The sequence below is a fragment of the Canis lupus genome, chromosome 21 (genome assembly GCF_003254725.2).
Source record: "Canis lupus dingo isolate Sandy chromosome 21, ASM325472v2, whole genome shotgun sequence".
NCBI classification, from domain to species: domain Eukaryota; kingdom Metazoa; phylum Chordata; class Mammalia; order Carnivora; family Canidae; genus Canis; species Canis lupus.
Genome location: NC_064263.1, coordinates 10,436,871 through 10,463,060, shown reverse-complemented (window position 1 = coordinate 10,463,060; position 26,190 = coordinate 10,436,871). Strand labels below are relative to the sequence as shown.

Genomic DNA, 26,190 nt, shown 5'->3' with positions numbered 1-26,190 from the left:
AGCCAGATTAGGGTGGTGTTGGGAGGAAGCTTCTGCCTGTTTCTAGAAACAAGGCTCTCTCAGCCCTTCTTGCACAACAAAGAGTGGGCCCCACTAACGGGTGATATGAGATGAATGCCCCTCCATCATATCCTCATGGCAAGATGTACCCAGTAGAAAGAGAAGCTCTTCTGGGTGGTAACAAGTGCAGATCTGACTCAGAAAAGGAGGGAGTACATGGATCTTGGAGCAAACTTCTCATCATTGAGCCAAGAAAGAAGAGAGGATCAGGGAGTTCCAGGATCACAGTGACAATGGTCCATCCTGGCTCTCTCTTACCTTGCCTGGTTATCTCAGGTTTAGATCTTCCGTTAGGGGCTGAGGACCCGTGGCAATGGGTGCCTCTTTGTGTGTCCACTATTTTATTTGTTTTTTTCTTGTATATTTTTTATTGGAGTTTGATTTGCCAACATATAACATCCAGTGCTCATCCCATCAAGTGCCCCCCTCAGTGCCTGTCACCCAGTCACCCCAACCCCCCACCCACCTCCCTTTCCACTACCCCTTGTTTGTTTCCAGAGTTAGGAGTCTCTCATGTTCTGTCACCTTCATTGATATTTCCCACTCATTTTCTCTCCTTTCCCCTTTATTCCCTTTCACTATTTTTTATATTCCCCAAATGAATGAGACCATATAATGTTTGTCCTTCTCCGACTGACTTACTTCACTCAGCATAATACCCTACTGTTCTATCCACGTTGAAGCAAATGGTGGATATTTGTGGTTTCTAATGGCTGAGTAATATTCCATTGTATACAGAGACCACATCTTCTTTATCATTCATCTTTTGATGGACACCAAGGCTCCTTCCACAATTTGGCTATTTTGTGTGTCCACTGTTTTAGAAATGGCCAACCAGGACTACCAGGTCTAATGCCTTTGTTGTTTTTTTAATGATTTTCATATGGTTTTTTAAAAGATTTTATTTATTTATTCATGACAGACAGAGACACACACACACACACACAGAGAGAGAGAGGCAGAGACACAGGCAGAGGGAAAGCAGTCTCTACGCAGGGTGCCTGATGTGGGACTCAATCCCAGGACTCCAGGATCATGCCCCGGGCCGAAGACAGGTGCTAAACCGCTGAGCCACCCAGGGATCCCAGTCTAATGCCTTTGAATAAGAGCCTTCCTGATTTCTTTAAGCCCTACCCATCCTTTGTGATGCCTAAGTATTCCTCTCTACAGGAAGAAACTTGAATGCCCTTCCCCAATATCACTGGCCTCCCTTGCCGTGCCCCAAATACCAAAAGCCAGATGCTCCTAGGCCCTGTCCCTTTGAAAACAAATACAACCAAAGCCTTCAAAACTCTCAGTGCCAGCCACCTTACCTCTCTGCTATGGCAGCTACACATTCCTTTCCTTACTGTGATGGGTAAAAGAACCCAATTCTGTGGCCCCCTGTCCAGCACAGTGCTAAACTAGGTGTCTAGGGTTTCAGGGAGATAAGATTTCTTATCCTAAGGGAATCAGAGAGAAGACACAGTACTAAGAGAAACAGACTAGAATGGGAGGAAATGTTTTTAAATAGGTAACTGAGTAAATACCTAGTAATGCAATTGCTGGGTCGTAGGATAGTTCTATTTTTAACATTTTGAGGAATCTCCATACTGTTCTCCAGAATGGCTGTACCAGTTTACAGTCTCATTAACAGTGCAAAAGTGTTCCGCTTTCTCTGCATCTTTGCCAACACCTGTTGCTTCTTGTGTTGTTAATTTTAACCATCCAGACAGGTGTGAGATGGTATCTCATCATAGTTTTGATTTGTATTTCCCTGAGGATAAATGATGTTGAGCATCTTTTCATGTGTCCATTAGCTATATGGATATTTCTTTTGGAATAATGTTTATTTGTATCTTCTGCCCATTTCTTAACTGGGTTATTTGTTTTTTGGATGTTGAGTTTGGTAAGTTCTTTGTAGATTTTTGATACCCTTTATCAGATTTGTCATTTGCAAGTATCTTCTCCATTCCATAGGTTGCTTTTTAGTTTTTGTAGATTGTTTCCTTTGCTGTGCAAAAGCTTTTATCTTGATGAAGTCCCAGTAGTTCATTTTTGGTTTTGTTCCTTTGGAGATGTGCCTCATAAGAAGTTGCTCCAGCCAAGGTCAAAGAGGTTGCTATCTGTGTTCTTCTCTAGGATTTTGATGGATTCCTGTCTTACATTAAAGTCTTTCATTCATTTTGAATTTAATTTTGTGTATAGTGTAAGAAAATGGTCCAGTATCATTCTTCCACATGTTGCTGTCCAGTTTTCCCAACACCATTTGTTGAAAAGATTATCTTTGTTTCCATTGGATATTCTTTACTACTTTGTCAAAGATTAGTTGACCATGTAGTTGTGGGTCCATTTCTGGGTTCTCTATTCTGTTCCATTGATCTATGTGTCTGTTTTTGTGCCAGTACGATGCTGTCTTGATGGTCTTAGCTTTGTAATATAGCTTGAAGTCTGGAATTGTGATGCCACCAGCTTTGGGTTTTTGTTTTTATTTTTTTTTCAACATTTCTCTGGCTATTCGAGGTCTCTTCTGATTCTATACAAGTCTTAGGATTATTTGTTCCAACTCTGTGAAAAAAAAAGACCAAGGTATTTTGATAGGGATTGCATTGAATTCATAAATTGCCCTGAATAGCATAGACATTTTCACAATATTTATTCTTCCAATCCTTGAGCATAGAATGTTTTTCCATCTCTTTGTGGCTTCCTCAATTTCTTACATAAGTGTTCTATGTTTTAAGAGTACGGATACTTTGCCTCTTTGGTTAGGTTTATTCCTAGGTGTCTTATGGTTTTTGGTGCAATTTAAATGGAATTAATTCCTTAATTTCTCTTTCTTCAGCCTCATTGTTAGTGTATAGAAATGCCACTGAATTCTGTGCATTGATTTTATATCCTGCCACATTGCTGAATTCCTGTATGAGTTCTAGCAGTATTAAGGTGGTCTTTTGGGTTCTCCATATACAGTATCATGTCATCTGTGAAGAATGAGAGTTTGACATCTTCTTTGCCAATTGGAATGACTTTATTTCTTTTTATTGTCTGATTGCTGAAGCTAGGGCTTCTAGGACTATGTTGAACAACAGTGGTGAGAGTGAGCATCCCTGTTGTGTTCCTGACCTTAGGGGAAAAGCTCTCGGCTTTTTCCTCATTGAGAATGGTATTCACAGTGGGCTTTTCATAGATGGCTTTTATGATATTGAGGTATGTTTCCTCTATCCCCACACTTTGAAGAGTTTTAATCAAGAAAGGATGCTGTATTTTGTCAAATGCTTTTTCTATACCAATTGAGAGGATTATATGGTTCTTGTCTTTTCTCTTATTAATGTGATCTATCATGTTCATTATTTTCACATGTTGAACCACTCTTCCAGCCCAGGAATAAGTCCCACTTATTCACAGAGAATAATCCTTGAATGCACTGTTGGATCCTATTGGCTAGTATTTTGCTTCCATGTTTATCAGGGATATTGGTCTATAAGTATCCTTTTTGGTAGGGTCTTTGGTTTTGGGATCAAGGGAATGCTGGCTACAAAGGATGAGTTCGGAAGTTTCCCTTCCATTTCTATCTTTTGAAATAGCTTCAGTAGAATAAGTATTACTTCTTTAAATGTGTAGTATAATTCCCCTGGGAGGCCATCTGGCCCTGGGCTCCTGTTTATTGGGAGGTTTTTGATGACTGCTTCAATTTCCTTGCTGGTTATGGGTCTGTTCATATTTTCTATTTCATTCTGTTTCAGTTTTGGTAGTTTATATGTTTCCAGTAATGTATGCATTTCTTCCAGATTGCTTAATTTGTTGGCATATAGTTGCTCATAATACCTTCTTAAAATCGTTTGCATTTCCTTGGTGTTTTTTTTTTTTTCTTGGTGTTGGTTTTGATCTCTCCTCTTTCATTCATGATTTTATTAATTTGAGTCTTTTTTTCTTTTCTTTTTAATAAGTCTGGCTAGGGGCTTATCTATCTTATTAATTCTTTCAAAGAACTAGCTCATAGTTTCATTGATCTGTTCTTTTGGTCTCTATTTCATTGAGTTCTGCTCTAATCTTAATTATTTCTCATCTCCTACTTGGTTTAGGCTTTATTTGCTATTCATTCTCCAGATCCTTTAGGTATAAGGCTAGCTGGTGTATTTGAGATTCTTCTAATTTTTTGAGAGAGAGACTTGTATTAAAAAGTAGTCCCTTTTAGGACCGTCTTTGCTGCATCGCAAAGGTTTTGAACAGTTGTGCTTTCATTTTCATTAGTTTGCATGAATCTTTTTAATTCTTCTCTAATTTCCTGGTTGACCCATTCATCTTTTAGTAGGTGTTTGAGTTCCTTCCAAATTTCTTCTTGTGAATGAGTTCTAGTTTCAAAGCACTGTGGTCTGAAAATATGGAGGGAAAAATCCCAATCTTTTGGTATCGATTGAGACCTGATTTGTGACCCAGTGTGTGGTCTATTCTGGAGAAAGTTACATGTGCAGTTTAGAAGAATGTATATTCTGTTGCATTAGGATGCAATGTTCTGTATATAACTGTGAAGTACATCTGGTCTAGCGTGTCATTCAAAGCCCTTGTTTCTTTGTTGATCTTCTGCTTAGAATATTTGTCCTTTGCTGAGAGTGCAGTGTTGAAGTCTCCTACTATTAATGTATTATTATCTACGTGTTTCTTTACTTTGGTTATTAATTGGTTGATATAATTGGCTGCTGCCATGTTAGGGGCATAAGTATTCATAATTGTTAGATCTTGTTGGGTAGATCCTTTAAGTATGATATTGTGTTCCTCTTCATCTCTTACTATAGTCTTTGGTTAAAATCTAATTTATCTGTATGAGGATTGCTAGCCCAGCTTTCTTTTTTGCATGGTAAAGAGTTCTCCACACCCTCATTTTCAGTCTGAAGGTGTCTTTAGTCTAAAATGAGTCTCTTTTAGATAATATATAGATGGGTCTTGCTTTTTTATCCAGTCTGATACCCTTTGTCTTTTGTTTAGAGCAGTTAGCCCATTCACATTCAAAGAAACGATTGAAAGATATGAATTTGGTGCCATTATATTACTTGTACAATCCCTGTTTTTTCAGATTGTCTGTTTCTTTGAGCTCCCTCTTCACTTACAGGGTCCCCCTTAATATTTCTTGCAAGGCTGGCTTGGTAGTCAGATACTCTTTCAGTTTCTGTCCTGGAAGCTCTTTCTCTCTCTTTCCATTCTGAATGACAGCCTTGCTGGATAAAGTACTCTTGGCTGCATATTTTTCTCATTCAGTACAATGAATATATTAGGCCAGCCCTTTTTGGCCTGCCAAATCTCTGTCAACAGCAAGTCTGCTGTTAATTTGAATATTTCTCCCTTGTATGCTAGGGATCTCTTATCTCAAACTGATTTCAGAATTTTCTCTTTATCACTGAAATTTGCAACCTTCACTATTTTATGGCAGGTTTTTGATCCGTTTTTGTTGATTTGGGGAGTAGTTCTTTCTATTTCTTGGGTATGAATGTCTGTTTCCTTCCCTATACTAAGGAAGTTCTCAGCTATGATTTGCTCACATTTATCTTCTGGTCCTCTCTCTCTCTCTCCATACCATCAGGAATTCCAATAATAGAGATGTTACTTTTTTTCAAACTATCACTTATTTCTTGGAACCTCCGTTTGTGGACTTTTAGTTTTTTTCTTTTCTTCAGCTTCCTTCCTTTTCATCAACTTTTCTTCTCTGTCACTTATTCTCTCTTCTGACTCATTTATCCTGGCTGTCAGAGCATCCAGTTTAGACTGCATCTCAGAGTATTTTTAATTTTGGCCTGCTTAGATCTCGTACAGTTTTTTCAAGCCCAACTAGTAACTTTATCATTGTAATCCTGAACTCTGTCTCTGACATTTTACTTAAATCCATATCCATTAGATCTGTGGCAGAGAGTTCTACCTCTGATTATTTTGTGTGTGTGTGGTGAATTCTTCCTTCTAGTCATTTTGTCCAGTACAGAATAGCTATACAAGTGAGCAGAGTCAAAAAAAATCAACCACAACCCAAGCAAATATACCCTGGACAATTCCAAAGAGGTCAGGAACCAGAACATAAAAGAAAAATTAAAAAAAAAAAAAGAGATGCAAAAAAAGGGGGAAATGGAGGAGGAGAGAGAATATAATCTCACAGCATGGACAAAATAGGATGATCCATTTATTCTGAGTGTATTTTGGTCTGTGTGTTACAAGACACTAAATTCCCAGATTACAGGGGTACCTGGGTGACTCAGTGGTTGAGTGTATGCCTTCCGCTGAGGTTGGGATCTCAAGGTCCTGGGATCGAGTCCCACATCGGGGTCCCCACAGGGAGCCTGCTTCTCCCTCTGCCTATGTCCCTGCCTCTCTGTGTTTCTCATGAATAAATAAATTTTTAAAATTTTTAAAAATTCCCAAATTATAAAAAGCAAAATTTATATATATATATACAAAAATAAAATTGAATACAGTGAAAGGAAACCAAAAATGAAGAATATATCTATAATATGTAATTGGAAAATATGAAAGTTAAAAAAGAAAATACTTAAAAATGAAGAGTTGATAAAATAATAAACCAGCTGAGATGGGAAAAAGAAATAATATTGGAAAATTTTAACCTGAAAGATAACCGAATCATAAGAGACAAACCTCGAGTGCTATATATTATTTTCATGCAGTCCTGGAGTTTTCCAGTCCTGTTTAGTCAGTAAACTTTCTGTTCCCTTGTTCTTCTAGCTGGTTTTTTGGGGGAGGTGCCTTCTGTGCTGATTCTCAGGTGTCTCCACCTGGGTGGATTGCACCACCTCTTACCAGGTGGCCAGGCTCAGTGTAAGCTGTTTGCTATGTGAGGTCTTTCTTGTCTGAAGGCTTTTGGCACCTTTCTTGAAGGCTAAAAGGAAAAAAGAAATAAAAATAAAATAAAAATTAAAATAAAAATAAAAATAATAATAATAATAATAATAAAGGCCAGGCCCAGATCCTCAGTGGTGAAGGCAAGAGATTCCAGAGTGTACCAAACTCTGCAAAATCCTATGGTGCCAACCCACTCAGATCTTCCCTGGAGGCAGGTGGGGGGACACTGATTTGTGTAATTTGCTGCACCGCAGCAGGGAGATATTTGGCTGGCCTGTGTGTGCACCCGCTCTGCCCCTCCCAGAAGAAGACAGAGGGTTCTACATTCCAGTCCTTTGCAGGGAACCAAAGTGGAGACTGGCCACCTGATCCAGCCACAGTTCTTGGTTTATGGCAAAACAAGCTAAGCCTTCTCCCAGGCTTGCTGACCTAAATTCATTTCCTCATTCAGGAAAGTCTGCTGCCTCAGGCACCCCTGTTCTTTCTATTCCTCCAGGAATATTGGGACCCCCACCCCCACCCTGTGTCTCCTGCAATTCTGCCCTGCTCCACCACTGACCACCTTTCAGGTGGGGAAGTCTCTCACAGGAGCAGATTTCTAAAGGTTTTTATTTTGAGCTCCAGGGCTGCATCCCTTCCCTGTAGCTGGCTTACAAAGGTTCCCTCCCTCTACTGTTTATCTTCTGATATATCACCTCCAAATCTCTTCTCTGCACTCCTACCCTGCAAAAAGTGGTCACTTCTCTATTTGTAGTTTCATCCATTCTTTCTTTAGATCTTAGGTTGAATTCATAGGTGTTCAGGATGGTTTGATAGTTATCTAGCTAAATTTAGGGGACCAGATAAAATGAGGACCCCTACTTCTCCACCATATTGCCTCTCCTCTGGGTCTTGTTGTTCTATTCATTCTGATACCCTTTGTCATTTGATTGGAGAATTTAGTCCATTTACATTCAGAGTGATTATTGAAAGATACAAATTTATACTGCCACTGTGTTACCTGTAAAGTCGGTGATGTTCTCTGTTCCTTTCTAGTCTTTCTTGCTTTTGCTCTTTTTTTAAACTCCTTTTAATATTTCTTGCAGGGCTGGGTTAGTGGTCATGAACTCCTTTATTTTATTTTATTTTTTTTTTCCTAAGAAACCCTTTCTCCTTGTATTCTGAATACGGCCTTGCTGGCTAAAGTATTCTTGGCTGCATATTTTCCCATTCAGCATATTGAATATACCCTGCCATTCTCTTCTGGCCTGCCAAGTTTCTGTGGACAGATCTGCTATGGATCTGATCTATCTTTCCTTGTAGGATAAGGACATTTTTCCCCTTGCTGTTTCCATGATTCTTTCCTTTTCTGTGTATTTCGTGAATTTGACTATGATATGTCTTAGCAATGGCTAGCTTTTGTTGAATTTAATAGGAGTTCTATGTGCTTCTTGGATTTCAATGTCTCTAACCTTCCCCAGATTACAGAAGTTTTCACTTACAGTTTGCTCAAATAAACCTTCTGCCCCCTTTTCTCTCTCTTCATCGTCTGAGACTCCTATCATATGAATGTTATTGTTTTAAGAAGTTGCTGAGTTCCCTAAGTCTACATTCATAACCCAATACTTCTCTTTCCCTCTTCTTTTTAGCTTCATTATTTTCCATAATTTTATTTTCTATATCACTGATTTACTCCTCTGCTTCATCCATCCTCATTTTATGACATCTATTCCGGTTTGCATCTCAGTTAGCATTTTTAATTTTGGCCTGACCAGACTTTAGCTCCTTTATCTACAGTAAGGGATTCTCCAGTGTCTTCTGTGCTTTTTGAAGCCCAGATAATATTCTTATAATGGTTATTTTAAAAGCTAGGTCAGATATCTTACTTATATCTCTATTGATTAAGTCCTTGGCCATTATTTCTACTTCCTCTTCTTTCTTTTGGGATGAATTCCCATCTTGTTATTTTTTCCAGAAAAACAAACAAACAAAAAAGATCCTGGGTGTATTTTGGTCTGCTTGTGAAAAGAAGCTAGATCCAAAAAATAAAAGTAAATATATAACAAAAATAATGAGAAATTTAAAAATAAGAAAAAGGAAGCTAGGTCCCACTTCCCCAAGAGCAGAAGCTTTGAGGCACTCTGTGATCAGTAGACCCGGTATGTGTGAGGGGTCTGTACTGGTCTTCTGGGGGAAAGGCCTGTTGTGCTGATTCACAGGCCAAATCACCCTAGTGGAAATGCACCTCCATGGTGCAAGTGGCCAAGGGTTGGTGTAGCAGCTCCAATCTCCACCCGGTGGTGGCGTTTAGCTCACTGAGGTTGGTCGGTGATGGGGGGCAAGTTGTAAAAATGGCTTCATCCACCCCACTCTCTTGTCTCTGGAGCCAGGGGATGATGCCTGCCACTTCTCAGGAAGACCTCACAGATGAGCAAATAATCACCCCTCCTGTGTCCCCAGCTTCTGTCAGATCCCTGCCTTCACCCTATGTCCAACCTGTCTGCCTGCCAGGCAGTACATCACCCCTGTGTTTTATCTCAGGCATGGCTATGTTTCAAAACTCTAAACTTCCGAGATCCCCCCCACCCCCATGGCACAGCCCCATGATGATCCTCTAGGGAGGGTCGATAGCACTGCAACCAATAAACCAATGATGGTTTATCTCAGAAAACAGTCGCTTGACCACCAGCTGTTCAGAGTTTATAGTAAACCACAGGACAAAGCTAGTGCTAAGGTTTGCTGCCCTTAGCCAGCATCTTTGCTCCTATGCTGGTGAGCCGGGCAGTTCAATGGTGCCTGCAGGGTCTTGTGTCTGCTGAGAGGCTGTATTACCTCTGCCCCTACACTCCAAGCAGGGGAACTGTTTCTCCTCATGCAACCCAGGGGATCCTCATACCATGCTGCCTGCTCTGGGACTCTGACCTCATTCCCTGCTGGAGCACTACTCAGCTCATAGGCATGACCCTGCCAATGGTGCTGACCTCCAAAACTTCAAACCCTGTGCTCTCCTGTTTATAAAAAAAACAAAACAAAACTGTGATATTTAAACCCTCTCTTTTTCCCCAGTGAATAGTTTTGGGGAAGAGTATTGCCTGGGCAATCTCCTGTGTGTGTTTTCACTCTTTTCTCTTGTTCCTCTCTCCACAATCAGGACTGTCTCCCTTCTGCAACACCCTTGGCTCTTTTCTCCCATAAATCAATTGTCCCCACTTCCTATCTTCCACAAGGTGGTCATGTTTTCGGCTTGTAGATGTGCACCTTTGTTCTCTCAGTCCTCTGATCAATTTCTTGGGTATTCAGAATTATTTGATATTTATCTGCTGTGTTCAAGGGAGGAGGCAAGCTTAGGGTCACCCTATTCTTCACCATCTTCACCACTATCCCAAACACTTCTATCTTAATAAAAGAAGGTGCTACTTGACAGAAACTTTCAACACAGTGTAGTTTCAGAGTTAAGTATATGGCAAATTAAATTCATTTCTTAACTCTTTCCTCATTATCCTCATCTGAAGAATATAAAGTTTTACTCTATTGTGCATATAGTCATTATAAAGACTGAAATACTATTTAATTTAAACTCCTGCCATTCACTGTCTACCCATGCATGCTTTCTATAAATACTAGTTATTTTTTGATGCATTCTCACTAATATGTCCAGGAGTTATTGTTAACTATTAAGAATTAACATCAATTCTTTTTAAGAGTACTGTTATAAAGTAATTCATTCTCAAGAACACATTGTATGATAGTGATTTTCTATGATGAACGGAAATGAAATACAAATTATTTATTTATTTTAAGATTTTATTTATTTATTCATAGAGACACATAGAGAGAAGCAGAGACACAGGCAGAGGGAGAAGCAGGCTCCATGCAGGGAGCCTGACGCGGGACTCAATCCCAGGTCTCCAGGATCAGACCCCGGGCTGCAGGCAGCGCTAAACCGCTGCGCCACCAGGGCTGCCCGAAATACAAATTATTTAAACTTCACTTCAATTTAGCTGGTTTTATTTATCTTTCGCAAAAAAAGTTTGCTACTCTCCCTTATTGTTGTATTTTTTCATCCTAATTTTTATTCTGATATATAATTAAACCAAATAAAATGTAAGAATGATTAAGTATATGACATTAAAACATTAATGTACTACAGAATTATATGTTCAAATTGCTTCTGTCAGACAATCCATCCTGCAAATCATCTGTCATTAAACTCCTGGATGAAATTTACCACCCATGGGTGGCCTCAGACATTCTCAGACACTTTCTAGATATCCTGTCATGAAAAGAGACTTTTAAATAAACCCCAATCCAAAGATCTAAAACTCTGGTTGTATTTATTGTATGCTATAACTTCCAATAAGAGAATTAAATATAAGTTATTCAGCATTATGTATATGATTCTGAATAAAAAATAAATGTAATAAACGTGTTTTTGTTGTTGTAACAGTTTAATATACCATTCTTTTCAACCTGGTGAGATCTGATTAACTTTAAAACCAATTTAAATGCAATTTGGTCTTTTAAGTGTTCTTTATTTTCCATAGCAATTACTTTCACTGTGCAGACTAGTACACACAAATTTAAGATATACATTAAAATTACTGAAAATTCCCAGATGCAGTATTATTATCTATATTGATGTCATTCTGTTTAGATAAATATCTCGTCTGTGTCTGTTATAATTTGCTGAGCTTATAAATTATAAAGGCAGCCCAATTCACATTTTTATTAAATAATACTCTTCCTGATAGTCCCATTTAATTTTGATTACATATAGCACACTTTTTGACAGTGGTAGAGCATGTCCTTTTCTGTTATCTTGTAACACCTATGAATTTATTCAAACAATCGAATGTTATTATATCCTAACCTGGAAGCTAACTACTTGAAATACATCTGTATATAAGGCTGACATATACCTTCCTCTCCTGTAATAGGTAAACCTGAGGAAAAGGACAATATCAGCTTGTGGACTTCACAAACTCTATAAGGCCTTCTGAGTCCACACAATCAGGAGATCTCAACATATCCAAAAGCTTTAAGAATCATTCCACAAAGAAGAGAAATTTTAAAACCGAACCCTGGGGGAGAAACATGCCTGAGCAGATGGAGAGCAGAGGGAAGAGAATTCCACATCTGTCAGTGAGAAGAAAACTGTCCTCTTGCTTTAGCCCACGCAGCTGAGTAAACTCACTCAGATATTCTTCACTTCCACCATCTTAGAAGTCAAGTGAAAGGACAAGACATAGAACACAGATGATTGTTTTCTAAGAGATTGTTTTTATTTAAAGAAAATGGAAACAAATGTAAACACTTACAATTATCAAGTCTTTGAAAGAAGTCAATGTTTTTGATAAAGGAAGAAGGGAAAGAAAATCAATAGGCATTTCTTCAAGCTACCTTGGGTAAGATGTTCCTGACACTTGCAGTCGAGTTCAGACACATCCCTCATATGAGGGAGCAGAGCATAGAAAAGGTCGGAGAGGACAAGAGAAGGAACAGGAGAGGAAACTGCAAATGAGAGAGCTACTAGCCACATGCACAAAGCTCACTACACCACGCTCATAATCCAGGAACACTCCCACGTGGCCCAGAGGCCTTTGCACATACTGAGGGGACAGTGGGGAGGAGGTAAAGAGACTACACTGATTGTCCTCTTTGATACAAAAGAGTAGAAAAATTCCTTCTGAGTCAAGCACCATGTCATTCGTCATTGTCCAAGAATCATCACAAAATCCAAGGACCCAGTTTTGACAGTTCCCCACATCCACTTCCCAGTAATGTTGACCACAAGTAAATGTCTGGGCTCCCCATGCCAGAAAATAGTTAGATCTTTTTGTATTAGTGACAACATCAGGATGATTGGGACTGACGTGCAAATGTCTCAGATCTTCAAAGAGTGGGACGTGACGGGTGGTTACTTCATTTTCAAAAAAAATGGGCACTGCAGGAGGAAAGAAACACTCACGTTAGCATATGATGTTGATTCGTGATGGACATGGCCTTTATATAGTGTCTGGGTTTCTAGCTTATCCCTGGAAATGAGGGCCAGGGCAGTGAGCAAGCTCTAGAAATCTACTGTAGGTCAATGTCTACTGGACTGTCTTTAAAACAAGCAAATCTCAAAAAAAATAAATAAATAAATAAAAATAAAACAAGCAAATCTCTAAGCAGAAAAAAATGGAAGAAATATATGAACTTTCTTAATATATAACAAAAAGACAGATATGCTAAGCTCTGTTTTTTTTTCTCTGAAATATTTGCAGTTGAGAGATCTTTAGTAATACAATGTAGCCAGGCCATCTTCTCATAAAATAATAATAGCTCCTAATAACAATAACTCCTACGGAGTGATCACTTTGTCTCCTATTTAACTATTTTTCACCAAAATACGACAAGGCAAGATAAACTGAAAGAAAAATTCCTATTTTTTCATAAATAGAAGGTTTGTGAGCTAGTGCAACTTTTGAAAGAAAAGAGATAAATCTAGTGAAATAAGTGGTCAGCTGACTGTGGTGTTGTAAGTATTCACTTTATGTGTTTAATACTATTGATTCTATACAAAGTACTTTTGGATTATGTGAATAAAGATTGTGCCATGTAAAGTGATTTGTTATGAAACATTTTTGAAAACAAAAGGAGAGGAAAACTCATCATCTAACTACCAGAATAAACCACAAACCTAAACTTGGAATATACTGAGGGTGCATGAAGATTTATGTTTCATACAACAGTTAACATGGTATCCCGGCACACTGCAGCCTCTCTAGTATCTTTCCTATTGTCTACTTCCAGGTAGCTTGTTACAATCTATTCTATTGGGCTTTTCTTCAGATATTAATTGTTTTGCCACATGCATCATCTTTGTATCAAGGCAAAATAGGCTATTACCTTCCCAGATATGAAATCATAAACTCTGCTTTGGGGAAACATTACCCGCTAGGACACTAGCTGAGGAGACTGTATAACTATACCACCAAAGGATGGTCTCTTACCAAGAAATTGGCTGAGCCTCTCTATCAGCCCAGTGATGGGCCATGAGCTGAGCTGTGCGTCCACGGGTTGAGGCAGGTGCTGCTGTACTGCTTCACTCCTGCAAATAAGAGCAGTTCATTACTGTTTCTGAGCTCAACGTTTTCATGACAGTGATGGCATGTAATCGACATCCTAGGGAAGATGCTTCATTAAAATCCTCATGTCTGGGATCAGAGGTGATGAATGTAACTGCACAAATGAAGGAATGTAGCAAATATCCATTCATTTTCTAAAGAGCAAATGAAACCCAATTCTACTTCCTGACACTTCAACCCTAGCATACAATTTCAGGATCTGGTTCTATCAGCCAAGCATGGATGATGCAAAATGGCCTGAACTGAGGACATGGAGAGGACAGTTTGATTTTTAATCCACACTAGTCACCTCCGAGATGCTCCGTGTTCACATATCACAGCAAGGGGGTGAGGAGCTCAGGTTGGGCAGAGATTCTGCTTCGGAGGACCCAGCTTCAGGAAGTGCCACATCCAGCCCTTCCTGGTGAAGTTGGGAGTCTGCCGCCTGCTAACTGTGGGAGCCAAGCCCTAGATGGTCCTCCCCCATGCCTCTTCTCTTTCTCCCCCACTTTAGGCTTCTTGAAAATACCTATTTCTCCCACAGAAGACTAGCGTGGCTTCAGGCCATATCCTTAATGTATTCTTACACTTACTGGCAAGAATTAAAATCAGGACTAGCAGTTGCCTTCATGCCACTGGTGCACAGAACCCTGGCAACTGCATGGGCTTCCACAGACCCTTGTCCAACCCCACCTTACACAAAACAGCAAACGCTTTTCTTCTTTGTGAGATTGGGGAAAATAAATGTATTATGAAACAGGTTTTGTTATCATAATAAATTATGCTCCTATTTCAGCATCAACAGTCTGATCACTAATAAATAATTCTTAAATCTTTTATGTAGAGGCAAACTCACCTTTTTAATGCACTTTCAAAATGCTGTAAAGAGAAGAGGGAGAAAAGAAAGAGTCTTAGTATTCATGACAAGATTCACAGTAGAGATTTCATTAACCTAATCCAAGGGTGAGTAAGCCCGTATTCATGGAAACAGAAAGGGAAAATGAACTTTATAGATGCCCAAATTTCTCAGTTTGGCCAAGTGTTCAGACAAATCCATATGTCTTCAGCTAGCTTCTTGGTTGCTGTGGTCAGTAATTGGACGTATATTGCAACTTGAGGAGTGTTTGTAGTTTGCTTTTCCACAGAATTTCACAGACTTTAGCCTGGTCACCAGAAACACTGTGACAGGGAAAACCCTTACCACAGTTTCAGAAAGTACCATTGCACAGTTGTGAGAGAGGGCAAAGAGGTTATGGATGTTATCTAGGCAGCACGGTGACTCTTCTTTCCTCAGTCCTTACCTGGAGCAGCTCCATGTCTGGTTTTTGGCACATTTTCTTGAGGTCCTCATACATTCCTCTTAGCAGTTTCCCCTTTAGGTCCATGTTTTCCTCACTTTCTTTGAGTCGTTGAAAAATCTCTTTGCTTTCCCGTTCTATTCCTTCTAAATAACGTCTCTCTTCCTCATAAAGCAAGTGGCACACCTTCTGATACTCAGCACGGATCATCTCCCTCCGCAGACTCACATAACCCTGAAGGGAGAGGCTTAGTTAGATCATAGAGTGGGGCTGATTCTATCTCTGTCATACCATCTACTATTTGTCTCTGGCATTTAGCCAACTTGGTACATCCCTTGAAAACAGAAACTGGGACATCTTTCTGCCCCCACCCTTTTTCTACTCATTTGTCCTTTTATTGCACAAGAGGTCAAAACCTTGACTTTGAACTCCTTCCCCAAATTCCTACATTTTCCTAATAAGCATTTGTGATATAATAATTGGCTTGAATAATATACTAAGAACCTTCATTACTAAATCCATTTAGTCTCTTCTATGCCCAGATGCTTTAGCTGTAGACTCACTCTTTGCTTTAAGAAAATAATAGCAAATATTACTTCCTAGAATAAGAGAAGACCTTCCTAAATGTTTCCTTCCACATCCACAAACTGCATGCATGCAGACCAGAACCTGGTGTGTATGAGTGCAGCTCAACTCTTCCTGGCCAAGACGGTACACTCCCTTTCTTAGCTGACTCTCACACTATCCTCAGAGACAATAGTCAACATACAACCACCTTCTCCTATTAATTCCCCCTTCGCACTTTTTTTCACTTTACCTTTTCTATTTTCCTCCGAACTGGTAAACATGCTTTATTCACTCACATGGTTTTGACATTAAAACAAAAAACAAAATATATCTGGTTGACCTGATATCTTGGTTTTGTGCTGCCATTTTTACCATCAACAAAATATATTTCTTGGTCATAGGTCAACATTCACTAGACTCGTTTGTGAAACTCTCAGGCTTTCATCATGTGAGTGAATTCTCCTTTCCACTCTTGTTTTAACTAAAGAGATTCTTTATTGAATCCACATGATTTTTTTATACCCATGTTTCTAAGTTTTCTCAGGGTACTTCCCAGGAACTTAAAGGGCCACATTTCTCAAACCAATATTACCTTACCCCAAACCATCTATATCACCTCCATTTCTAACCTAGATTATATTCCAATGCCAATCAACACCTGTCTCTCTCTCTCTCTCTCTTTTTACCCCTTTAACATGCTACACTCACATAAATCACATTTTCTGACATTTCTTTACTACAAAGACTATCCCTGGAATCCTTCCACTTCTCATTACTTGTGGTCAGTTTGTTCTAGACCTTTCTTCTTAGGGATCCTCAACTCTCCTATTTGCTTCCCTGAATTTCATTTTGAAGTCTTCAAATCAGTATTTTGTCTAAACCGCAATCTGAATGAACTTGCCAAAAGAGAAATGTGATAATATCTCTTCTTTGCTTAAGCAACTTCAGAAGATTTTGATTGTATTCAGTTTAGTTCAACCTCTTAGCGTATATTAGATAAACCTTCAGTAAAATGACATGTAATTATCTTTGGGCCTTTGTGTTCCACTTGGATCCTTCTCCTCATTATACCAGTCATAATAAATGTCAGTATTTTCAGTGAACTTTTAGTAGATCTTATATGCGCTCAGCATGCTTACTTCAACTGTACTTCTAATACATAGCTCACTCTCGGTTTTTAGCTCTGATTTTAAATGTCTCTACCCTCATTCATTTTCCTTTATTGTCTTCACAATGCAAAAACAAAGGTAAGTGTGGGGGAAATAATCAGTTTAGTTTGAGAGGTGTTTAATTACCTTCCTAAGAAGCTATTTCCCCAATTAGCCATGTACCTTAATTTCTGACCTTATGCAGGTGTCTGCCCAAATGTGATCATCCATAGAGTAAGCTTTTCTAATCATCATATTGAACACTCAATTTTGTCAAAGCTACCTTTGTTATTTATTTTCCTATTGTATTTTTCTCAAAAGCATTTGTCACGATGATGGCTACTCTAAATTTTATATTTTGACTAGTTGAGTGCTTTTCCCAACTACTTCATGAGCTCCTTGAATTAGAGGCAATCTATTGCTTTTGTCTATTTCTATAATGGCTTAGAAAAGTTACTAGACAAAGTAAGTACTGGATATTTCAAGGAAAATATATTGTAAGTTATCTACTTAAGGATATCACCTTTAAATAATGAAAATAATTTTGTTATATCACCTTGTCATTCCCACAGCCCCATTTGGATCCCTTTATTAGTGGTGACAATGTTCTTTAATATTGCTTGCTTGTATGTTTCCATTAGGAATTCTTGAATTAAAAAATATAGCTAAACTTTTTTTTCACCTCTAATTAGTGGTATTCAATCCATATTTTTGAATCCACCAATGATAGATCCACATTTTCAGTCATTGATTTAGGCTGCATTTTCAATTAATGAATGCTACATTACTAGCCATATCTCTCAACATTTCATCTCTTATACATGTGAACCAATATGAACTTTATATGATCATGTTCAGGATTGCACTACTTACTAGACTTCAATCCTCATGTATTTACCTACTTGATATCCTCATGAATTAGCATTTTCAAATTGTCCAATTACTGAAGTAATCAGATAATATCTTTTGCATTTTCAAAGATTTCTTTACCTCTAAGAAACTCTAGGTTTATCTCATCTATTAATTATTGTCTACCTTGATTAAAGTGAATTTTCTATACCTGTTGGATTGGTATGATCTTATCCAGGAATAACTTCCATGAGCTTGTTGTTTTGATTTTAGGAAGAAATCCTAACAAATTTACATACTTCCCTGACATATTTGCCTGATTAGATGGAACCAGTTTGCTGTTGGTTACACACTCATAGAAGACTATGAACATTATGATTTAGCTGAAGTATAATCAGTGAGTATTGGAAGCTGGTGCTGAAGAAAACAGAATCCCTTGCTTACCTTCCATGTTCTGACTTTGCTGGTCTCTCTTTTTTGATTTCTCCGATTTTCTTGTGTCTGTTCCCACAGAGATCTCATTTGTTTCAGGAGATTTTGCTACAAAAGAATCATGAATATGAACATTAGAAAAAGTGTTATTGAAAATGTCATAACTTTAGAGATGAAGAGGGAAGGGAATGCAAGATAAATGCATTTGCCATCTCTAGTAATCTAGATACTAGACAGGGCAAAGTGCCAGGGCATGTCATTGTTAAGCCCAATGTCAAATTGGAGGACTTATTTTTTTTTTAATTTATTTATGATAGGCACACAGTGAGAGAGAGAGAGAGGCAGAGACACAGGCAGAGGGAGAAGCAGGCTCCATGCACCGGGAGCCTGACGTGGGATTCGATACCGGATCTCCAGGATCGCGCCCTGGGCCAAAGGCAGGCGCTAAACCGCTGTGCCACCCAGGGATCCCTTGGAGGACTTTTATAACCACAAAGTAAACCTACAGTTGGAAAGGGTGTCTCACTATGTAGGCAACTGGCCCTCAAACTTTATGTCACCAAACCAATTTTCACTAAATGGAAGCTGTCTAACTTTTTGTTGTCTTGTGGTCAGTTTTTGTCTCCTAGTAACCTATTATTTTAACCAAGAGCCAGCGTTTCTAAGTAGACTCCATTAGATTAGGCTTTTTGCAACTGTGGGTATAATGGACAACAACCATGCCTGAAACTAACAGATTAGTCCATCTTGGTCTTGCAAGGAATTGTTGCAGTTCCTACTGTAATCAACATCATCACCACCACCAACTTGAGTTGTAAGACTATAACCATGAAAATGTAAGTGCTGTGGGGGGGAGGGGGGCGGACAACATCTTTTTACAATAGCTTACCCAAGTTTCTAGCACATAATGCCAATTATTATCTGCTCTGTATGACGCATAGATAAATAGAAATTATCTTCACTTTCTTTTCTAATCTTTCACATATCAGATCTCCCAGATTCAAACTTCCCTCTCAGCCATTGCTTACCCGGTACCCCTCAGCAGTCCAACCAATGGAACAATGATTATGGACCACATGCTCCTTAGATGTACAGCAGTGCAGACAGAGCAGGTCTTTTGTAACCTCACAGAAGAAATTCTTTGTTTTCATGTGTATCTCACACATCTGTTCTGCAGAGCTCGGTAAGCAGTAAGGTCTTGCCCATCTGGCAAGGAACACTTGTGTCTTCAAAACAATGTTGGTTTTAAACATTTGATGAGATGTTTCCCTGCACACAGGGCAGTAAGGAGGATAAGGGGCTTCCTCCCAGAAGATACAAAGACAAGGCCTACAAAAGCTGTGCCCACAACCTATAGTGACTGGGTCTATGAAATAATTCTCACATATGGAGCAAAATAATTCATCCTGGTCGATGTTGGAATCCATGACTCTGAGGAAAGAAAAATGTAGAGAAAATTAGTTTGTCAATGGTCTTGAAAAAAGTACATATTCAAAACCATTAAAAATACTGAGAGGTGTGAGCATCATTTCCTTCCTGTATGTATGAATTTCCTAGCATATACAGCAAGATAGCTGTTTTCATATAATAGAAAGACATTGCTGAAGAACAGAGCCCTCAAGTTCTTCAGCAAGCATAGTGATTTGTTGAACACGGCCTTCCTGGGGTACCTGGGTGGCTCAGTGGTTGAGCATCTGCCTTCGGCTCAGGTTGTGATCCAGGGTCCTGGGACCAAGTCCTGCATCTGACTCCCCATAGGGAGCATGCTTGTCCCTCTGCAGAGACATAGGTCTCTGCCTCTCTCTCTCTGTCATCATCAGTAAAAAAAATAGCCTTCATATCAGGGTTACAACCCCCTTTAATTTCCCATTTTGTTTATTTATCCCCTCTTCTAAGTGGACCTGAGAATGTAGTACAGATCCAATTGCCAGCCATGGATTGTGAGTCATAGTTCACCAAGTGCAATCATCCTTATCCATCTGCCAGTAATTGGTTATAGGCCACTTGACCTTATACAGCCAATAAGATTTGAAGGAAATACTATTAAGAGGATTTTGTGAAATGTTTCTTGGATCCTGAAAAGAAACATTAGGAAGAGTCAACTGATCATATTACTCTGGAATTTGGGGGGAACATGTGTTGAATGTGATGCATGGGGCTGTTATTTTGTGACCACAATGTGCACTTGCCTAGAGACCAAAAAATAGACCCTGAGTGTGACAGAGAAATGAAAGAGCTGGGCATTTAACCATGTTACCAAGGCGTTAATTAAGCAACTCTTGGACTGACAATCAATACATGTAAGAGAAATTGAGGAAATATTAAAATTCTTTTACAAGCATCATAAGTAAACATATTTTCTGGCAATAATCATCAATGGATATGAAAGTCATTGGCTAAAACTGTATTACTCCAAAAATTGTTAATAAACTCCTACTTTATTACCAATTAATATATGAAATTATACTTAAATTTTTAAAGAATACATTATTTTAGTTACCATGAGTTATAAAGTCGGCTTTAAGATAATTCTTTGAAAAAAGGGTAACAATGAGGTGATGATGCCTACAGATATTTTACGAATAGCACTTTGGTGAGATGGGGTTTATGGCCTTCTCTTTGATGAACATACCATTTCAGTGATATGGAACATAGGGTCTTCTACTCAAACCTGCCCATCATGAGGAGATAGTTTGATGGACAAGAGAAAGGTTAAATTAGCTTGTGTAGAATGGGCTAAACCCTGGCCAAGAATTCATTATGAATATAGTCATTTCTAGATTGAAAACTTTAATGAGATTGATAATATGAAAATGATAATAGTAGGGGCACTTGGGTGCTTCAGTCGCTTTAGCAATGTGCCTTCGGCTCAGGTTATGATCCCAGAGTTCTGGGATCTCTTCCCGCATCTGGCTCCCTGCTCAGTGGGGAGTCTGCTTCTCTCTCTCTCTCTCTCTCTCCCTCTCTCCCTCCCTCCCCCCTCTCTCTCTGCCATCCCCCTGCCACAACTCGTGCTCTCTCATTCTCTATTAAATAAATAAAATATCTTTTAAAAATGATAATAGTAGAAGCTATACTATTTTCTAATTTTAAGTATGGACTGATTCCTCTTATCTGGATTACCTGTCCTAGTCTCCTCAGCAATGCTAGTGACATATGTTGTATTTCTACCAACACTTTATAATGAGGAAACTTAACATGGCGTGAATAAAATAAGTTACTTGTCTAAAAATCACACATTGAATAAATGATTGATCCTTTGCACAAATATAGATCTTACTGACAAAAAAGAAAGAAAACAAAATAAAATTCAAAACTAAAATTAGAGTCCATGATTAACATTAAACCAAGCAACGTGTACTGATCTCTGAACACTGATAAACTAATCTATTATAAGATATCATGGTAAAAAAAAAAAAAAAAAAAGACCATATTCTGGTACTCAATAGATCAGAGTTTGAAGGATGATATAAAGTGAGGTGTTTTTTTAAAGGTAATTGTTGTCATGAAAATATATAATATGCCTTGAAAAAGACAAGTGAGAATCATTTGATAGTTTACATTTCATAACGTGACCATGATAAAAGTATACACACTCAAAGTACACAACCAAATTTACTCATCTTGATGGCTAGCATATTTCTTTGAGAAGATCCTCTCCTCACTCTCTATTTTTAATACAAAAAGTTGATCTATTTTAAATTAAATGAAGTATAGGTTGTTCAGATCTACTAACTTCATTTTGAAAATTTCAAGGCAATCAATTTATCTCCTCTGAACACTGAAACATTTAAAAAGTTAATGATTTAAAAGACACTAGTAATATACTCATAATTCAGATTCATTTCTAGGATTCCAGTTCTCTATGAAATGATATATACTTCAAGTCAAAATGGCGTCAGCAGTAAATGACAACTGTGTTTTAAAATATGTATTTTTACTTGACTTGTGATGGGGTTACATCTGAATAAATCCATTGTCATTTGAAAATATCATAGGTTGAAATCACATTCAATATGACCAACCTACTGAACATCGTAGCTTAGCTTAGCCTAGTCTACCTTAAAAGTGCTCAGAACACTTAACATCTACAATATGGTGAAATCCTCTAACAGAAAGTTCATTGTACAACAAAGTGTTGAATATCTCATGTAATGTATTGAGAACACTGTAATGAAGGTGAGAAACAGAATGGTTGCATGGGTAGAGATAGTTGTAAGTGCATCAGTGACTGACTGGGAAGGGAGGCTGCTTCAACTGCTGCCCAGCATCACCAGAGTGTCTTAGGGCATATTGCTGGCTCAGGAAAAAACAAAACACACAACTGAAGTTCAGTTCCTACTGAATGTGAATCCTTTCCTCATCGCTGTAAAGTCGAAAATCACTACGTCCCACCATCTTAAAGTGGGGACTATCCACAAATTGATTTCACTGAACTAAAAAGGGCCCTTATGTTCATGTTCCCTGGATGCAGAGAGCCTTCCTCTATCAGAACTTCCTTATATGGAAATGAATCAGTTCTCCATGTCTTTCCAGCTCCTAAACACTTGACACTCTACCTCTGAAAACTAAAATCCAGGTCTGAAACGGAAAACTGAAGAGACATTTTAAATATTCAACCTAACAAAGAGTTTCTGGAATAGTTGAGCATATTGAACAGAACTAGCATTCTATATAGACCCGTTATACAAACATGTACTTAAATATGTACATACAGTTGGCACAACATGAATAGAGTGGTAGGCATGGATAGATGAATTACTATCTATGGAAAACTAATACAATTAGCATATATTTGTTGCATTGCTCACAGCACTGCATGCTATCTCGTGGCAAATGCTTTCTGCACCTCACGATTCTATATGAACATCAAAGTACACAAAAATGACAGAGGAAAAAGAAACAATCCTAGTAACTCATTTAATAAATACAAAGAGAAGAGATTGCATCTACCTATGGGGGTAAAATTTAAATTTAGAACTAATGAAATCATTCCCACTCAAATTCTTTGGGAGCAACCTAAACAGACAGACATATGGATTACATTTCCTATTTTCAAGAGAAAATCGCAGGAGTTGCTTTCATGAGTATGGAGTGCTCATCTGTGGAAACTGTTAATGGAGTTTCCCGTTCTTTATCAGTAAGTGATTCTGTTGAAGTCAGTTGAAGGAGTAGGTACTCACCTTTCAACAGCAGCAAATTTCTAAAGTCTCCCCAGCCCAGCCAACTCCAAACACAAGGATTCTGGAGAGGAATGAACTTGGCTCTTTGCCTGATGCTTTATAGTCCCTGAAGACCACACCCATTTTCCCAAAGTGATTAAGTTATCAATCCTTGGGAAAGGTGTTGGGCACATGATTAGATTTTTGCAGAGTGGAAGACACACCCTGTTGTGGATGACTCATTGGAAACCATCTTAAACCCACTTAATCAATCTGCCACATCCGGGCACTACTGAGAAGCCATGCCTTGAGTTAACCTATGTGACCCATGGATCTGTTGTTTTTGAAATAAATGTAGAATGTAAACTTCTTATATGCTTTTTAAAAATCATATTATAATCCTAATTGCATCAACCGATTACTATGTACCAGGCTGAAAGCTCTCCACAGTTCATTTATCAGCCCAGTGTAGCCAAGCCCCTGCCTGATAATACCGCCTCCTGCTCTGGCAGAAGTATCCTACTGTTTCTATGGATCTTGTCCACCTCAACTGAACTAAAATTCTCTAAAGTTTTATATTTTTCAGTGAGCCCTCCACACAATTCTTCCCCTTTAGTTTTTCTGTTCTTTTCTTTTTGAAAACATACAACACTTTTCTCCTTTGGTCTAAAGCTGAACACAAAATAGCTTTTGCTGGTCTTTCTCTAAGACTCTGCTCCTTTTCTCATTACCCCGTATCCCCTCTCATACCCTTTCCTTTTATTCTTCAATACATACACATAATCGAAAGATTTGTGATATTTTGTGGATTTAGTGATCACATGGTTGATGTACTGCATGACTAATTCCTAGAAAGCATCATAAACATTTTTGTAAAAGAAATATCATATTTCCTGTTAAGTTTAGGGCAACTATCTCTTAAAGTATTCCTCATCGTGGTGAGGCTAGCATCCTGCTCCATCTCTTCAAAACATTTTCAAATTTAGTCAACAATGGATCATGGTGCTTAGCCTAGAAAGAAAAGCTTAAAACACTATTTCCACTACTACAAATGATTGACCATCATAAGTCTGCCTTACTAATGTAAAACCATGTTCATTAAAAAATGAACTACAGGGCAGCCCGGGTGGCTCAGAGGTTTAGCGCCGCCTTCCGCCTGGGGCGTGACCCTGGAGACCCGGGATTGAGTCCCACGCCTGCTTCTCCCTCTGCCTGTGACTCTGCCTCTCTCCCAGGGTTTACTATCCTGTGCTGCCTATTGTCTAAGTTCTGAAAGCTATATCTTTCTATCTTTATACTATTCTAATATTGGAAGGCTTATATACTAAAATTTCAATTTCATTAATGATATCAAATGTATCCAGTGTTATCTTCAGTGAGCTTTGTATTGTGTCTCTTTTAACAGAATTGTCCATTTCATCTAAACTCTTGAGTGCTTCTAATGTTATCTTCTCTTCATTAAATGTGCTTCTAATATTCTCTTCATTAAAATATCTGTTGATCTCTCCCTCTTTGAATATAGCTATTTTAGTGTCCTCTCTCTCTCTCTCCTCCCTATTTTTTCCTCTGTGTGTGTGTGTGCTCAGAGCAGCTAGGTTTAAGAATCAATAACTCCCTTTGATTTTTACTGTGTATTTATTTTCCTGAGTGAATTATGTAAGCCAGACTTTGGCAGTGGTGGTGGAGTGGGGCTAGGGTTTTGGCTGAGTTTCTGGAGACCAGCTTCTAGGCACATGTAGTGTTGTGAGCAGTTGGTCCCACTACAAGGTGTGTGTGTGTGTCTGTGTGTGTGTGTGTGTGATCAGTACGTTCAATATATCCTTTCATTAGGAAGTACTTGGTGGGAAGAGAAGCCCCTTATGGGTCATCACTGAACACCAGATCCTACACAGGGGAGGAAGAAGCATAGAGTTGTGGCCTTTTTAGAGTAAAAGGGTCAAATGTCAGGCCTTTCAAGAAGAGATCAGGAAGCTCCAAGATCATCACACAAAGGTCCATCACTACCTTGTCTCATCTAGTGTCCTCACATGTGAGATCCTCCCACGCAGGGACTGCTGAACCCTTGTGCAAAGTCAGCCTCCCTTTCCCTTGTCCAGGGCATGAGGAGCTTCCAAATCAGACCCGTCAAGAGGTACTGCCCAGTACCTTTGGGTAAGAGGTCTCTGATTCCTTTGAGTGCTGTCCAATCCTAAGGATTCCTGGGCACTGTCCAATGTGGGAGAATCCTGCTCTGTACCCCAATGCCTGGACCAGATCCCCTAATGTGAGTTCATTTTGGAAACAAGTGCAACCTATGCTTTCAAAACTGTCAAAGGGCTAGCCATCTTGTGTCTCCACTGTCACTGCCAGACATGTGGCAGGGTAGGGACACTGGATTTGACACAGAACCAAGCACAGCGCTTGGCTAAAATGGATGGCCTGGGCTTCAGAAAGGGAGCTTACATGGTCTCGTGTGATTAGAGGATGCAGAATTTAGAGCTGCTGAGGACAGAACAGGAGGAAAAATGCACTTTTAAAATATGTAATAGCAAGATATGGTGGAAACTGCAAGAGACTCCTTCAAGACTCTTCCTGCTGTAGCTTCCGGAATTGTCGGAGAGCCACAGTTGAGTTGCCAAGAGCTCTGCACCTGTCCTGCACATCTGTAGTGCCTTTGATGTCCTGAGTGGGGGGGTGGCTCCCTGTAATGCAAGCACTGGCACAACAGGCATCCCTGGTCTACAGGCTCTGGCACTGTCACCCTCTGGTCTCCTACTCACCCTGTTACCTTCAG

General features: G+C 38.9%; 1 protein-coding gene across 30 annotated transcripts in view; it reads right to left on the bottom strand.

Annotated features, from left to right (window-relative positions):
- Nucleotides 1–12,112: 12,112 nt before the first annotated feature.
- Nucleotides 12,113–26,190, bottom strand: part of LOC112642035 (tripartite motif-containing protein 77-like) — a 61,729-nt gene continuing 47,651 nt past the window's right edge. For all 30 annotated transcript variants that reach the window (XM_049099062.1, XM_049099069.1, XM_049099063.1 and 27 more), the window contains 6 exons: nt 19,284–19,686; nt 18,268–18,363; nt 15,263–15,493; nt 14,818–14,840; nt 13,848–13,945; nt 12,113–12,796 (listed from right to left, as the gene is read on the bottom strand). In XM_049099062.1, coding sequence (XP_048955019.1) covers nt 12,288–12,796; nt 13,848–13,945; nt 14,818–14,840; nt 15,263–15,493; nt 18,268–18,363; nt 19,284–19,682 — 1,356 coding nt within the window. In that variant the 5' untranslated portion in view covers nt 19,683–19,686 and the 3' untranslated portion in view covers nt 12,113–12,287. The remainder of the gene's footprint in view (nt 12,797–13,847; nt 13,946–14,817; nt 14,841–15,262; nt 15,494–18,267; nt 18,364–19,283; nt 19,687–26,190) is intronic.